We start from the raw sequence: 17,565 nt of genomic DNA, 5'->3' as shown, positions 1-17,565 counted from the left end.
TTTTGTTCAGTGTTAAGAACTGCTGTCGCATGTGTGCTTTTTGGGACCAAAACATTTTTTGCTTTTGCAACTATTTGTTATAAAGGAGGGGGCCTGTCAGAACCCACACCAATAATGTTTTACAAAAACCATGCCAAAACAAGTCACGTATTGACAAAACCGTAAGGCTGACCACAAATTTCAGAACTACTGGCTTTGCCAATGCTTGTTTATTTTGATGTTTCCCATAATCTTTTTGAAACTGGTTACACTGATTTTCCAATATGAATATTTTTGGAAAATTCTAGCATACATTAACATATTTTACTAAATGATGCTTCAAAGAAATGTACCTAAAATTTTACAGTAGTTTAGTGAAATGTTTTTTTATTTTTATTTTGAAAGCAAGAAATCCTCACTTTTGCTTTCAAGCTTCTGCAATTATTTGCACCAAATCAGAGCGCGTTCTGGAAGCATTATGCATAGCCTCTTTATGCTAACCTTTCAAAATGTGTGTACACATTTTCATACTGGAGTCACTGTCCGAGCTTACAACGTTTACTTGGAGCGCTCACCCTAATCAGAAAGGCTTTTCATGAATGAATCTTAAATACAAGTTTGAACAACATTAACACACGTACACAAATATTACCTTATATGCAGACAATGCTATTCCCTAATCCGTAATGGGGTACTGTAAACTGCCAGCCAAAGAGTTTGTGCTGTTAGGGGTTGGGCATACGTGTCCCAAGGACAAAATACACATAAAAACTTTTTGCCCTTGATCCCAAACAATATGTCCTGGGTGTCGGCTATAGGAATTCAACAGCCCTGATTGAATGTAAAAAGGACATATTAAAGTATTACCATCCAGTAATGGGGGCTGAAGCTACCTCAATAAAACTTGCTTTGCAGATGATTTATAGTGATGCGGGACGCCCGTGGGAAAGATACTTTAGCAGCGCCATTACTGCTCTAAGCCTGGTCACGAAAAGCCTGAAACACTAAGCCCCTGTTGCATCTAAAGAGCATATTAAAACAAGCATTGGCATAGCCAATAGGTCTCGCCTTTGGGACCTTATAAGTGTTTAGCCCTGCAACAGTTGATGTTGTTGCACCAAGGATATGGTGCTGCATAACTAAATACTTATAAGGTCCCAAAAGCGTGACCTATTGGCTATGCCAATGCTTGTTTTCATGTAGCAGGTGAGCTTACAATGGAGCGTACAGCAGAAGGAGCAAGTGAAACAGCAGCGCCGGAGAGGAAGGATATCACGTGTGAGGCATGCAGTCGAGGGACTTAGAATGAGATGTGTGACGGAAAGGGTGTAACGGAGAGAGATTGTAGACTAGAGGAAAGTAATGTGAAAGGAAGAATGGGAGAGATTACTTACTGATTTAATGTTGAATAAAAATCAGTGTTACCAAGCATTTGTAAAGCCAATCGGTATGGCTTGTTTTTGATGCATGCGTTTGGTGTTGTGTGATGTATTTGGCTGCACTAACACAGATAGACACATGAACACCAGCCATGATGTGGCACGTGATGTCAAGCACAGGAGTTAGCAAACAAAAACATTTGGTTGGTTACTGGCTATTGATGTGTAGTGCAGCAATGATGCTTGGATGTTTACGTAAACAGCTGGCTGGAGTCTTGGAAAATGGAACACGAGAGACATCGTCGATGCAAGATCAAGCAGGAAGGCGACCTTGGGTTTTAAAAAGGGTGCATTTATCACGTCCTACCTCAATTGTCCAGAACAATCAGCAGCCTTCAACAATCAGCGCCGCTTTTGACAGAGAGACGGACAGCAGAAAAGGCAACGGAGAGACCGCTGCAGGATTTACATCCCAGCTCGTGCCCTGCCGTTGCACGGAACTATTTACAAGGACACCAACATTCTCTCCCCGATACCGGATTCAGCCCGCATGCCTGACTTAACGCGGCTGGATTAATGGAAAAAAGACAAGTTTGCAGTTTGCAATCCCGAACAAATGGCTATTTACAAATGCATTGGCCTTTGAAGTGGTTATGAGGAATGGGGCCGCATCTTTCACTAATCAAAAAGCGACATCGTTATGAGCCTGTGAAGCGTAAACTGATTATAAAGGTGTAAATTACATTATTTGAGCAGCCTTCAACAATCAGCGGCGCTGTTGACCGAGAGACGGACAGGAGAAAAGGCAACGGAGAGTTTAATCGCAGCTCTAGGCCTTGAATTTCATCAAATCCAAAATAATTAGATGGAAAACAAGGACAAAAGTGAAAGCTCATTGAGGCTCGCAAGGCTTAATGAGCCATGACAGAAACCCACATGGCGGCTGCGCACTTGCACGCTCGAGTGAAAGCAATCGCTAGGCCACCAAAAGCCTGTGGCAGCACTTTGAAAACCCACACACTAAATTTCTCGAAGAGCAGCGCATTCGCTGGCTCAGCGAGACCTAAAAAATAAGGAAAGTATCCATCAAAAGGACAAGACATATCTGTGATTAGGGAGACCCCGGGGGCTTTGGGACTCCATGATTTGCACGTGGACATTGTTTGCCAACCATACCTGTAAGCCGCTTTGGGGAGGCGTGTCCTTAGGAATATTGTGGCAATATCAGGAGTTTGGTGTGCAATCTGTGAATGTAGAGCACATTGGAAAACACGCTAGCCGGAATTGCAGCAGTGCAAACTGTGCGCTCATGCCCTGGAATCAGTTTCACACTTATTATGTTGCTGTCCAGTGTTGTTGCCCCAAAAGCTTCCCTTTTAAAGGCCAATATTCAGCAGCATAGCCTTCGAACCGGTAAGGAGGCCTTGTATTTTGTTACGATATCCGTGGCTTCAATGGAATTGGCAAGAATCTCTACTTCTATGCAGCAAGAGAGCTATTCAGGGACCATAACGTGTAATTTCTTAACATATGAAGGCTAATATCTACATATTACATGAGATAGAATCAGTTGCCTTGGTTCTCTTGACCGGCCCTTTCCCTCATCCACTCGTCCAAGTTAAAGGACCATGAAGTCTATTGGTTTTAGGACAAAATGCTTTGATTTTTACAGTACGGTCTCCGATCCATTAATCTTTTATTGCACGTACCCACTTGATAACTGCTTCTATTGGACTTTATGGAACTGATTGCCATATATGATACTTGAGGCATGAAATGCCCATGCAGGTGCCACCATGGACATATAGTGTGCTTCAAAATGCTGGCATAATGGGATTCATATGCCGGCAGATGGGATATCCGTCTCACTTGAGATGGTGTAACCCATCCGCAGAGATCTAAATCAGGCCCATAGTTGTTCCCTCCAAAACGTCACCTTCTAAGAAGCTCAACAGCATGCTGTCGACATTCTTCTTGCACCAGGATTCCACTGGTAGGATCATGTGTATGGATCACTTGGTTTGTGATTGGAGTTGTAACGTTGTAATGTTTTGATGTAAGGGGATGTGGCCAACAAGATGGCTCCGGCCCCAAAAATTTAATCCTGAAGCATCCTGCCGATCCAGTGCCTAAGAATAATGCCTGCCTGCAGCGCAAGTGGGGATGCTACCTGGAATGCGACACCAGTGCTTGCAGGTGAAGTGGGGCGCCAGATATCTGGTGAACGCGCTGTTTAAACTTTGGGCCGCTTGCGACGCTAATCATATAGTGGTGTGGCTAGGAGCTGGCCGGAGGCCCCCTATCCCACATTGTATAACATTGGGCCTCAGCACTCTGCACCCAGCCGCCCTAGTGCCGCTGAGGGTGCAACAGTGCATCACTGACCCTGGGGGACCCCTGAGCCTAACTCCAGAACCTTAACTTCCACAGTCGTTTACTTACCTGTGAACCGTTAACCTGTTTTCCTCCCAAAAGTTTCCAAGTGTGGATTTTTGAAATCTAAAAATATTCCTTAAAAATCGCACCAATAACCAAAACGTGTTTACTCGCCTGTTTCTAGGAAATGTCCCAGTGCTGAATCTAGGTATCCAGCACCGAGTTAGAAAAGTAAGGTGTAAAGTAACCACTCCAATTTACTGTAAAAACCTATTCATTTCAATGTACTGCTCCAAAAAGATTTTCAGTGTGGAGTTCTGAAATCTAAAAATATTCTTTAAAAATCGCACAAATAACCAAAACGTAATTACTTACCTGTTTCTAGGAAATGTCCCAGTGCTGAATCTAGGTATCCAGCACTAAGTTAGAAAAGTAACGTAAAAAGTCACTTACCTGCAATTTACTGAAAAAGCCTTATCATTCCAATATACTTTATTTGTTAAGTGTTGCAACCTACTGCAACTCCTGTAAATCAAACTAAGTGCAATTTCTATTGCATTTTCAAACTGTTCTAGAATCAGCAACTTCTTACTGTAAAGTATTTATTGCTTACCTGTGCCAGGCTTGCTTGATTCTAAAATAAAACAGTATATTTTTTATACAAAAACAATTGGCTTAGAGTTCAGTTCTTGTGTGTGAATTAATTTGCTGACCTGAGTGGAAATGCTTAACACTGTCCTCTGATACTGCCTTACTGCTCGACCACGCTACCACAAATAGAGAGTAAGGTTCTATCTAACCTTTACCTCTGCCTACCTCAGGGGTCACCTGGACTCTATACATACTATACCTAAAACAGCAGAAAGCACCATCTTACAAGGAAGGATGAGAAAACATTGTCAGCACAAAGGCTGCATTGCATAAAAACTTTACTGTAGAAAGCTGAAAAGCTAACCCACAGAAACACACAGATAAACTGGCACCGTGCCTTTAAGGCAGCCATGACCCCTAACTTCCCATCATGCCTCAGGGGTGACAGTTAGGTCAGTTGTTCTTTCTGGCTCCTTCTGTGAAGGACCCTGGTTACTTCAGCTCTAACTTTTTTTTCTGATTTCTGTCAGAAAATATTCCTCTTTTGTTGTCTAAAGTTCTTTACTTCGTCTTTTGGTGTTTGAAGTATATCGCTGCTATTTTTAAGAGAGTTGAGCATTATTTTCCACTTCAAAATGCCCTGTGGCAAGAAGGCTAAAATGGACTCCCACCCTGTCTGTATTCTCTGCCTTCCTGCTGATCATAATTCTAAGACCTGTCAGCATTGCCAGCTACTGTCCAATAGAACTCTTAAGGACAGAGAGAGGATTCACCTCTATGGGCTGGCTGCGAAGAAGAAATCTCCTTCAAGGGGCAGGTCTCTGATGAAGAAGAGGAAAGAGAGAGCCACTATTCCATCTAGAAGTAAGGTTCCAATCTCCGTCGGCGCTGCAAATTCCTTCATCGGCAACGAAAACGTTGACAAGAAGACCATTGACGTCTGGCTTGCCGTCGAACACCGGTCGTCGACGAAGACAAGAGGTGCGTCTAATCCTCCGCTGTCGTTAACCCGGCGTCGAGGAGTAGATCTCTGTTGGTGCGGGCTCACCCAATGTCGAGGCATGGTTCTCCGTCGTCGCCCGCAAGACATTTTCCGCTGTCGCAGGGTCACCAGCGATCGGCGTCAAAGCAGGCGTCTCAGTCAACGTCAACCAAGCGACGGTCGAGGTCGAGACAGGCCTCGTCACTAGAGGCAAGGCAATCGTCACCTCCGTCGTCGTCCAAGCTACGTTCGACGTCGAAGGCCAGATCTTCGCCGGCGTCGAAGAAACATTCGTCGTCGAGCACCAATGTGAAATACACCAGACGTCGAGACGGCGATCTCCGTCTGCGACGAACAGACGGTCAGCATCCAGAGGGATCGAACAGGCACCAGGAAGCGACGTCGAGAAGGATTTCTCTGTCCATCCATTTTTCGTTGATGTCTCCTACACGCTCAACGTCGAAGGTGCAATCTATATGTTCCAAGGGTTCGATGTCACATCCTACAACGTCGAAGGTGAGAAGGGACTCCCCCAGTGATGGTGACACAAAGCCAGTCGACGTCGAGGCATTCTCCATCGACATCACATCGCTCATCAAGATGTCGATCTCGCTCCAGAAGTCACAGAGAGTCCTCTCATTCTATCCGGAGTTCACCCCGGACAATTGCGACGTCACACAATTCTTCTGTTCACTCTCCTGAGCTTCCAAGGTTACCAGGAGGCTCTCCAAGGAGACTGCGATCTCCTTCAATTCATCTTTCGCCCAGATGGCTCCAACCTCCATCATTGGCAAACAGTACCAACGGGTCACGCCCAACGACCTATGGACTATTCCAGTCCTCTGTACAGATAACCCTTACAACGTTTTGTGCAGGAAGTGGACGGGCCCACCACTACTCGGACCAGAGAACACAGGGGCTGATCTCCTGAGTGCAGATCGAGTCAGCGCAAGAGGCGGGGAACACCATTGTGGTCCTCCTCTTCGACACACTCATCCAAAAGTGACTACTCACCCACCCTCACGTATAGTCCTCTTTCTAGGGTGTCACCCATCGGCGATGTGAACACTTTTCATGATGTTCTCTCCAGAGGAGCACAAAAGCTGAGCATCACCATGTCGGCTCCTCAGACCACCACGTCTTATCATTTTCGAGACCCTCCATCAGAGGTCTGCGACTAGACCATTACTACCCTTGGTCCCTGGTCTCAATGAGCTGGTAATGGACGTTTTCCTTACTCCATCGGTGAAAGCAGCTCCTGCACGAATCTTAGAAAAATATAGACCTGCTGCCTCAGATCCTCTTTTCCTCAAATCGGATCCGCCACCGGACTCTGTCATTGTGGCGCGGCAAAGAAGACACACGCAGTTGCTTCTTCCTCCTTAGCTCCTCAGGATAAGGAAAGTAGAGCACAAGACTCTTGGGGGAGGAAGGCTTGCGACTCTGCAGCGACTTCTCCAAGTTTCTAACACTGCGGCTCTGCTGGGCCGTTATGACCGGTCCTTATGGGATTCACTGGAGCGCTTCAAAGACAAACTCCTGAAGCAAGACCAGCAGGATTTCTCTGAAATCTCTAGTAGGGTGCGCTGGTGGCCAACCAAATCAGCACTGCGGCGGATGTGGTGTCTTTGTCGGCTCACTCTTATGCACATGGCATATGTGCATGAAGATCTTCCTGGTTGCGTCTGACTGCGTTGAAACCAGAGGCGCAACAACGCATCTTAAATCTCCCATTTTCTGTCACCTCACTGTGCGGATCACATGCAGATGAGGAAATGGCTAGAATGAAGGCTGAGTTGGGACACCTTAAAGGCCGTAGGCCTTGAAAAGAAAAAGGAATTTAGACGACGCTGCAGGCCCTACAATCGTAAAAATTACCAACAGAGGGTTCAAACCCTTCAATGGTCGCAAAACAAGCAGAACAATACCATTTCCAGTGCCGTCGTTCCTCGAGAGGAAGAGGAGGACACCAACAGCAGTCCTCTTCCACAACAAAAACTCAAGGGAAGTCTCTGCTTCCTCTAGCACCCTTGCACACTCCAGTGGGAGGAAGTATCTCAAACTACAGTTAAGAGTGGCGCAACCAGTGGGTGCTGAATATACTAGACCATGGTTATGCACTACGTTTTTGCGCGTCCCCAAGACAGGTTCCTCCGGTGAAATCCCATCAGCTACATCTAGATCTCCTATGTCAGGCAGTGTCTACCCATCTCGGGAAACTGGCCATAGAAGAGGTCCCTTCTGCACAGAGAGGGCAGGGGGTCTACTCAAGATACTTCCTTGTTCAGAAAAGGGACCAACTGAACATGTTCAGACCAATTCTAGACCTACGTTCTCTGAACAAGTTCATCAAGAAGGAAAAGTTTTGAATGTTGGCGCTCCATCAAATATTTCCACATCTGAGAAAAGGCGATTGGATGGGTTCGGTGGATCTCCAAGATGCGTATTTTCACATCCCAATCACACCACGGCATTGCAAGTTCCTGCGGTTCATGGTGGGCACGAAACATTACCAGTTCAAAGTCTTATGCTTCAGTCTAAAGTCTGCCCGAGGGTTTTCACGAAATGCATGGCAGTGGTAGCGGCAGCATTACATCGCCACGGTCTGGTTGTGTATCCATACCTGGACGACTGGCTGGAGAAGGGATCATCCTCCCACATGGTGCAGGAACACTTTTTTTTTTTTGTTAAAGTTTTATTTATTTTTGAAAAACAAAACAATACAGAGACATTGGCTGTGTGTTCATCAGATAACCAGTGAAGAGATACACTACAACACTTTCGTCCCATAGACAATAAATACCACATAATCAAGGCATCGGACAGTAGATCTCCATCAACCAACCCATCGATCCCAACCGCCCGAACTCAGACATGAAAATCTCGGACCAATGGACCCACCATTCGATTTCCACCGCAACCCCTATCCTCGATCAACACCCACGCAATCGTCAATGCACGTGCAAACAACATCCCAAGACCCACAGTAAGGAGGATCACAGCTCCACACCCACCTCATGACCCCCCCACAAGCGTAACTCTGGCGCTGTATAGTCTACCCCACTCCCGTGGGCACTATCCCGGGACTTGAGTGTGGTGGGGAAGAGCTAGGCAGGTTTGCGATGTATGTTTTATAAGGGCCCCAGATGTCCTTGGGTCGCGCCACTGTGGGGAGGAGACTGGAGTAGATCTCGCTATTCGTGCTTCTGGAAGCCATGGCAGTGAGCCACGTCCTGGCCGTGGGGGCAGTTGTGCAGGAACACCTTCACATCTGCCTGGACCTCCTGCAATGCTTAGGCCTTCATGTCATCGTGGAAAAATCTGTTCTTCAACCGACCCAATCACACTCCTATCTGGGCGCCACCCTAAACTCCGACCTCGGAAAAGTGTTTCCTTCAGAGGAGAGATTGTCATCAGAGTCGAAAGCAACGTCATCCTCCAAACTCATCAGCCATCGGTAAGACAAGTGGCTTCTCTGCTGGGGTCGATGGCACCTTGTATTTTTCTCATACCCAACGCTAGATTGAGGATGAGACAGTTACAACAAGATCTGGAGGACAGGTGAGACCAATCTTCGGGTCAGTGGACTGACCAGATTCTCCTCTCCCCAGCAGCGAAGATGTCCATTCTCTGGTGGTTAAAACCAAAGAATCTTCTGGTGGGAGTCCCATTCAATCAAACTCTGCCAACACAATCCATGATCACAGATGCGTCCCTTCAGGGAAGGGGACCACATCTGGGTCATCTGCTAACTCTGGGCAGGTGGACCAGCAGGGAACGGAACTATCATATCAACATACTGGAACTGCGGGCGGTTCATTTAGCCCTCAAGGCTTTTCAACCGTCGATTCAGTCCGAATCGATCCTAATACAAACGGACAATACAACCACCATGTATTACTTGAACAAACAAGGTGGAACACGCTCTCGCCCTCCGTCTCTAGAATCCCAGGCTATCTGGCACTGGCTGCTAGCCAGAAACCTATCTATCACAGCAGTGCACCTACTGAGCGAGCAGAACGTGCGAGCAGACGCCCTCTGTCATCACTTCGGCAAACGAGAAGACAGGGTGCTTAACGAGGAGGTGGTGGCAGACATTTTTCATCGACCTCTTTGCGAACGATCAAAACAAAAAATGCCACGCCTTCGCATCCAGGTTTTACCGACCAGGAACGAGGGGGGAATGCTCTTTTGATAGACTGGTTAGGGACGTTTGCATACACCTTTCCACCCCTCCCTCTCATTCCGAAGGTTGTGGCCAAACTGATCCGATCCAGCATGACCTTGATCCTCATAGCACCAGACTGGCCTCGCCAATGGTGGTATCCAGACCTGTTGCACCGCTCAGTGCGCCTGCATCGGAGACTCCCGTGCAGGCCAGATCTCCTGACCAAAATGTGCGGGAAGATCCTGCACCCCAGCCTTCCCTCGCTCAGCCTGACAGCATGGCTCCTGAAGTCCTGCAGTACGGACATTTGAACCTCCCTCAAGATTGCATGCACATTTTGCGGGAGTCAAAAAGACAATCCACGAGGACCTCATACTTCTTTAAATGGAAAAGGTTTTACTTGTGTGTCCGTAATAGGTGGAATCCAATTCACGGGCAAGAAGGGGTAATCTTGCCCTATCTGCTCTACTTGGCCAAATCTGGTTTGAAGTATACATCCATAAAAGTGCATATGGCTGCCATCACGGCATATAGAAAATCGCCTAACCAGCCTTCGTTTTTTCAACTTCAGGTGGTCAAGAATTTCCTACAGGGGTTGAAGAAGGTTTATCCTCCTGTCCGACCTCCTTCTCCACCTTGGGAGTTGAATCTAGTCTTGTCCAAATTGATGGGTCCTCCCTTCGAACCCATTCATAAGGCCACATTACAACACCTTACATGGAAAGTAGCTTTTCTAGTGGCTATTACATCAGCACGCAGAGTGAGTGAAATCCAAGCACACTGTTCTAAGGCACCGTATACGGTTTTCCATCATAAAAGAATGGTTATGCGAACTCGCCCTTCCTTCCTGCCCAAAGTAGGGTCTGATTTCCATGTAAATCAGACGATTTCACTTCCCTCTTTCTTTCCCAATCCTGCTACACCAGCAGAAAGGTCTCTGCATTCATTAGACCTAAAGAGGGTTCTCAAAATCTACTTGGAGGGAACAAAGTCCATAAGAAAAGCTGAGCATTTGTTTGTAAACTACGGCTCGTTTGAACAGGCTTTCCAGCTTCTAAAAGATCTATTTCAAGATGAATAGTGTCTTGTATAAAGTTATCCTACCAAATAGCGAACAAGCCTCTGTTAGCCTCCCCCAACGCTCATTCTACTAGGGGCAAGGCTGCTACGGTTGCATTCTTACACAATGTACCGATGGCCGAGATTTCCAAGGCTGCAACGGGCAAATCGGTCCATACATTTACCAGGCATTACTGTCTGGATTCTGACTCCAGAGCGGATACCCAAGTAGGCCAGGCCTCCTTGAGGAATCTGTTCCAATGTTAACTGGTTTTGGAGTCTTTATATGCTTTTCTGTTTACTATGTATCTTGATTGTTCTATGGTTACTTGCCCGCAGGATGGGCTTGCTATTCTATTCATGCGCTTATGACTATTGACGAGGATCCCCTGGAAGAGAAGGATAAGTTACTTACCTGTAATCCTAGTTCTCTTCCAGGGGTATCCTCATCAAAGTCCTAAGCAACCCACCCGCCTCCCCGGGCAAGTGAACAAGATACATATCAACTCTTTTGTGCTATGGTCTGCGGATCTCCGCAAGGAACAACTGACCTAACTGTCACCCCTGAGGCATGATGGGAAGCTAGGGGTCATGGCTGCCTTAAAGGCATGGTGCCAGTTTATCTGTGTGGTTCTGTGGGTTAGCTTTTTAGCTTTCTACAATAAGAGTTTTATACAATGCAACTTATGTGCTGACAATGTTTTCTCGTTCTTCCTTGTAAGATGGTGCTTTCTGCTGTTTTATTAAATCAGTTTTTCAAATGTGCGTTTTCTCCCTGCTTTTATTGGAATGTATTTATATACAGGGGAATTTCTTACAACATTGTTCAGCATTGCTATGGAAGACTGCCTTGTGTTTATATAAAGTAACTTATCCTTACCTGACTTCGACTGATAGAGGAGAACAGCCCTCGTGGTGTATCTGAATAAACAGGGTGGCGGGTTTGGTTGCGGAGACTGGGTACTAACCCTCTCCATCACCCTGTTTGCAGCACATGAGCACATAACGTTAAAGAGACTGGAGTGGAGAGCTGACGCCTGGCCTCCCTTCCTCCCTTCCCAGACACTGTACACAACACACACACACACCTAAATGCAATGGTATGGAATACTTGTACCTTTGCTGCAATGTTATTTATTTGTATTGCTTATGTTGAAAACTTCAATAAAAACATTTTCTTTTTAAAAAGAAAATGTTTTGATGTAATTTGCATGTTACTAACTGTAAGCATAAAATGGTCTGTTTTATTCTCATGCAGATAAACTTACTGTAATCTGCTTGTCATCCAAGAATACAGTATGCACCTCTGAAGTTTAGGTGTGGTTCATTGAACTTGTAGGACAGTTAGGGTGCATGAAATGGCATTGCTCAAGGCTTATGGATATGACTGTTTGGAACATGCGCATGTTGAACAGCATTCTATACATGTAGAATTGTACATAGTTTCTGAAGCTTTGTTTAGACATTTAGTTCAAATTGTATTTCAAGACTGTGCAGTTACTGGATCAATCTGGCATAAGGCTATTCGGTATAGGACGGAAATATCTGAAATCATTTGTTTATGACCTGATGCTAATATGATGCAGCTGCACAGAGGGTCATTTTTCTATAATGTTTTTATAACTTATAGTTCTTAAAATGTAAAATAAGATATGTTTTATAACAAACTTATTTTGGATGGTTTAATTTTTACAAAGTTCTTTTCAGTTTTGACGCTTGCCTGGGCATAAAAGATTCTAAACAGGCTAAGTTCTGGTGTAATTGATAAATGAGTGTGATCTAAATTAATTGTGAAATTTGCATCTAATGCCCATTTTCGCGAACACTCCGCAGCAGTTAATCATATAACTAAGCAGTTGTAGAAGTGCCAAACCCTCCTACCTCCCAAAACGCAAGAAATATTAATTGTTTCTTTTTATTAAACTGCAGCACTTATCGGAGGAAAGTAGGGCAGCACGTACCTTATACTAGTGTACATATGCAACTACCAATTGTCATTAGGGAACTAATTTAGCTAGAGAATCTCTTCCCCAGCGCACCAAGGTATTCTTGCTTGCCACATATAAATTTCAGATTTCTCCCATGTCTGGGGTGACCAGTCTCTACATCCGGTTTATGCTATGCATCTGTGTTTGCTGCTTGTGTAAGCAGAGTGCGGGTGCATCCATCATGCTTCACACAACAGTGTGATCAAGCGCAGCATGTAGCTGTCCCGAGTGTCTCAAATGGTCTGTTTGAAATTTATTACATGTGCAAAGGTGACATGAGTGTTCTGAGCAAGTATGATAGCAATCAAACTGCTGAAACTGTAACCCCCACCACAACCCCATGTCTTGCAGTGCCTTGTACCAGTGCACAATCACAGCAGATCTCCAAGTGGTCAATTCAGACTCAAACAACTTCACCACACAGGTCTGGGTATTTTGAACTTCAGACCACATGCAACAGCCCTCTGTTCACAAAATGCCTGCCTTGGGGCCCTGCTCACTTGACCTGGGTCATTTTCACAGGAGTTCTCGACCTAGCAGACACTGTTTGTTGATTCTCAAGAACTTAGTCCTTTTACTCTTGTGTACATCCAGCATCTCCTTAATTAATGACCATTAACTGTATGGCAAAGATTGTCCTTGCCAAGCGTGGCTTCTGGAAGCACATCTCTCCATGGGAAACGGTCTAACTGCTTTGAGTTACACGTTTGATGTACATATTTCACTAGGAGCCACTTTAAGATTCCAGACTGCCACTTTAGAAAGAAGTTCAACTTGATAATTTTAGGACATTTGATGGTGTTTAACCTGAGAAGTGAAACAAAGCATGAAAAGAAGTGCTCTTTTCATCTTATTATTTCTATTTAAATACAAGAGTTATCTGCTACATACACAAGTCCTTTCCCGCAGGACGTTGAAAGCTCCTCCTGAAGTGGCTCTGTACCTCAACAGCTAAATGTGACCACTGAGGTTTTATGAAACTTGCATGTTATGTTGGGCTTAGTTTGCAGTATTTTTGTAACGCCTTGCTTTTTTTGTTAGAGCCTGCGGTTTCTCTTTCTTATGGCGGGTTGTATGCCAAGTGCACAAATCCGTCATGGGGCTGCGGTTATGATCTGGTTGCAGAGGATGTTAGTCGCTAGTGAGCTTGAATCGTGTTGGTTCTAGGATCTTCTGAGAGTTTGTTCTGCATTACAGATATGATGCCGTTTTGGTCTGCGGTCAGACTTTTTGTTGGTTGGAGGCTATTGACGTGTTTTATCGGAGGGCAAATATGCCAAATTGATCAATTTCTCTCAAGTAAATGAAAGTTGCTTTCCAGTCAAACATCTGTGACTCGAAAGTGAAATTTGTTTTTGTTTGTGTTTACAGTCCTAAATAACAATGTCGCAGCTATAGCACAACCATTGCTAGATGGAGCAGTTTCTTAATCTAGGCATTAATGGTGATTGGAAAAACATACATTTTCAAGGTTTTGTATGTGCACACTTGAAGGGGTACTCCTTTGGCACTATTTGTGCCTTAGGTTGGACCACAAACTAGCCTTTTGGTGTTCTTGGCTATTGCCTGTTCCGAGGAATTCATTTATACAGTTTCATAGTGTGGACATTGTGCGGGGACGTTAACATGCATTAGAAAGGCATAATAACTTACAAAACAAGCATTGACAAAGACAGTTCGTCCCGGCTAGCTGGGAACTATTGGCTTTGCCCTTGTATTTTAGCCATGTACACCAGCGTGTCTGCTGTTCAGCATGGCTTAAAGTTGGTGTCGTAGGAGTGGAGTAGTGTGTCTTGGAGTAGAGTGGCATGGTGGTGTAGAGGGAGTTGCGTAGAGTAATATGGAGTGACACAGGGAGTGGATAGGTGTACAGTGAAGTGGCATAAAGTGGAGTGCTGGATTGTAGAGTGGCCTAGAGTTGAGTGGCGTGGTAAGGCATGGAGCATAGTGTTATAGAGTGGAATATGCACGGTATTGTAGCGCAGTGCCATTGGACGACACATTTTCATTAAAATTACCATTACATTTGAATATACATTTTCACTGATGGAACTATACAACACACAAACTGTGTGAAGGTGGCATCAGCTAGTGTATTGATTTGTTCTTATCGTTATAAAATATTTGTTTTCAGCGCACCAAAATTACTATTCTGCTTTCCTAATGCTGCTTCATATTCTGAACTATTTGACAGCATAAAACAGTGAAGGTCTGCCAATAGAAAGCAAGCAAACGTGAGTCACAAAGCCAGTGCTAACCAATGGGCAGAAAGCGTTCCAAGGGAATCTTTCAGAATGTCCCAAGAAGTCTTTTGCAAGCATGCAGCTGCGCTAGCTGGTAGTCTTCCACCTAAAAACGAGATAAAGATGGGAAGAAAACGTGAAAGAATTGTTGATGAACAAAACTACAGTGCACATGTGCAGCACTAATTAGAAACAATATTGTCGAAGAAAACCTAGAGCCCCAGTTGTGGATATTCGAGAAAGGGCAATAACCAATGATAAGAGCTCAGGAAAAAAAGGAGACATCTGTGTGAATCGGCTTTGACGGAGCAACACACGAAAAAGAAAAACTTCAATCGGCAAGAAGTGTAAGGGGAGGAGAGAGTTTGAAAGATGAGGGCCATGTGAGGCAGGTTTGAAGCATGCAGTAAAGTGAGTTCTCATATGGGTATAACTTCCAATCAGTCGGGATTTATAAAGCGCTGCTAATAACCTGATAGGGTATCCAGGTGCCTATAACTTAAGGCGATAGGTAGAGTTTCTCTGGAAGAGCAAACTTTTCAAATCAGTTTTTATTGTAGACAGCGAGGCGATGGTATATAAACTTGGGGTCAGAATTTTTCAGATTCTGGTGGTGGAGAGATGTTTGTTTTTCCAGCAGTACTATATTGGCATATTTTGGGTGGGAAGAAAGGCGACACATTTCCAACCATTTCAGTTTGGACACTGAATGGGGTTTTTGGTTGTTGCTGGCCCCTTATAGACTGTTATGAGAGGTATTTTCTATTGATGGGGGTGTGTGCAACTAGTGTCTGATGGCGAGGTACTCGCTAAGGGCCTTCATGGCGCTGTGGAATGTTCACTTTCAGTGCAGCAATCTGTATGAACTTGATACTAGCAATGGGGTGACTTGTCCATGATTTTCTTTGATAGGCCGTCTAGATGCTGCTGGTAATGTTTCATTGTTCTTGCACTTCGCTCTCTGAAAGTTTCTCCTATTTTGGTGGTGGGTGCCAATTGAGTTTCTGAGCTCCCCTGATTAGGTCTCGCCTGACCCAGCACATGCGCTGGTCTGGCGAGACTTATTGAGAGGGCTCCACAAAGTGCTACCAGGCCAGCCTGGAGGTACAGTGCATGTGCGCGGGCGCGCGCGCTGTGCTTTACCGCGATTGCTTTCACTTTCGCGGCCGCACGTCCGCTTGGCAAAGCCAATAGGTATCGCTTTTGGGACCTTATAAGTATTTAGTTATGCAACTGTTGCATGGCTAAACACTTATAAGGTCCCAAAGGCGAGACCTATTTGCTATGCCAATGCTTGTTTTTGTATGCCGCTTTGTGTAGATTTACCCTTGAAACAAAAGCAACCTATCACAAGATTGTTCATTTAAAAATACAGTTTTCTTCCCATTATAACTTGTTGTTTTGTCTCCCTAGGTGTTTCCTTCATCTGATGGATTTAAGCAAGCCCCATGTTGCTTCGGCTCCATATTCTGTCCCTGATAAACCATCTAGTGACCGCCTTAACACAGATATGGAGAAAGAAAAGGAGTCTTCAGAGTCTGAGACTGGTTCTCCACAGCAATCTGCAGTTCCTGACCCTGATCCGCCCAAGGAAGTGGCTGCAGAGAGCAAGTCCAGCTCACCTAGAGAGAATGACAACTCTGCAGATGTTGAAAAAAGCCCACAGAATGCTTTAGACAAGCCAGTTGTTGAGGATGGTCCTGAAAAGTGCAAGGACGATGTGACACTCGACGAAACCATTGAGTCAGTGGTTAACTCGAAAGCCTCTTCCAATGATGTGAAGCGTGGAAACTCTGTCAAGGCTCCAGCCATGAGCAATAGTTATGTGAGGGGGGCATCCATGTACAGGAAGACTCTAAAACCCAAAAAAGAGCGCAGTCCTAGTCCGGAAATTGATGCTGCGGCAAAGAACCCAACTTTTGACACTGGCACTAGGAGAGGAGCTCCCATGTTCAGAAAGACGCTAAAACCCAAAAAAGAGCGTAGTCCAAGCCCAGAGATTGACGCTGCAGTAAAGTACCCATTTCTTGAGAACTTTACTACAAAAACTGAGCCAGTCAGCCCACCACCACCACCAGAAGACAAGGTGGCACAGGAGCCATCAGCTGAGCAGGCGGACCCTCCACAGCCTAGCCAAACTGTGGAAAAAAAGCCAAGGCAAAGGGGTCCAAGAAAGAGGCTATCAATAATGGGTGACAAAGTGCTGCCGAAGGCTGAAGGAAAGCTCACACAGACGGAAAGCTCTCACTTGCTGGGCTTTGGGCAACTCAAAACGGAGCCTGTTGATAATGGTGAGCCAGCTTCAACCACTGATTCCAGTGTGGGAGAAACCGGCACACAAACCTCAACAGGTGAGTGTTTTAAATCCGTCCATTTTTCAACTTTGAAATGTCTGTCATAAGTATTCCACACACCTGCAGCCCTCAGTGCATTTGTGTGACCCAAGGTGTCACTGGTCAGGCAGTCGGGGATGCTTGAGCATTGCTGGTGATGCTAATGCTTCTCTGTAAGCTGGGTTTGCTCTGGCTGTGCCGTTTGTTATGGTGGCAAGCCATTGGTTCACTGGGATAAATGATGTCCTATGCATTGGTCTTATAAAAAGTGGCGACAAAGGTAATGGGCCTAGCTTATTGATGAAGAAAAGCATTTGCTAAAGCCAGTAGGCTGTTAACAGTGTGTTGTTATAACGTTGTGTTGCAGGCTATCTTTAGGTTTTTATGTTGCATGTAATCTCAATGATTGCCGTACCCGCTCTAAAAAAAAAAAAAAACCTGGGGGTTTTCACTGTGGTGATTTGTTG

At 45.2% G+C, this 17,565-nt stretch overlaps 1 protein-coding gene across 5 annotated transcripts in view; it reads left to right on the top strand.

The window, feature by feature from the left end:
- ZMYM3 (zinc finger MYM-type containing 3) overlaps positions 1-17,565 on the top strand; it is a 682,395-nt gene that overhangs the window by 15,140 nt on the left and 649,690 nt on the right. For all 5 annotated transcript variants that reach the window (XM_085608441.1, XM_085608444.1, XM_085608442.1 and 2 more), the window contains exon 2: positions 16,179-17,116. In XM_085608441.1, coding sequence (XP_085464567.1) covers positions 16,195-17,116 — 922 coding nt within the window. In that variant the 5' untranslated portion in view covers positions 16,179-16,194. The remainder of the gene's footprint in view (positions 1-16,178; positions 17,117-17,565) is intronic.

The sequence above is a fragment of the Triturus cristatus genome, chromosome 5_2 (genome assembly GCF_964204655.1).
Source record: "Triturus cristatus chromosome 5_2, aTriCri1.1, whole genome shotgun sequence".
NCBI classification, from domain to species: domain Eukaryota; kingdom Metazoa; phylum Chordata; class Amphibia; order Caudata; family Salamandridae; genus Triturus; species Triturus cristatus.
This window is presented reverse-complemented; position numbering and strand designations above follow the sequence as displayed.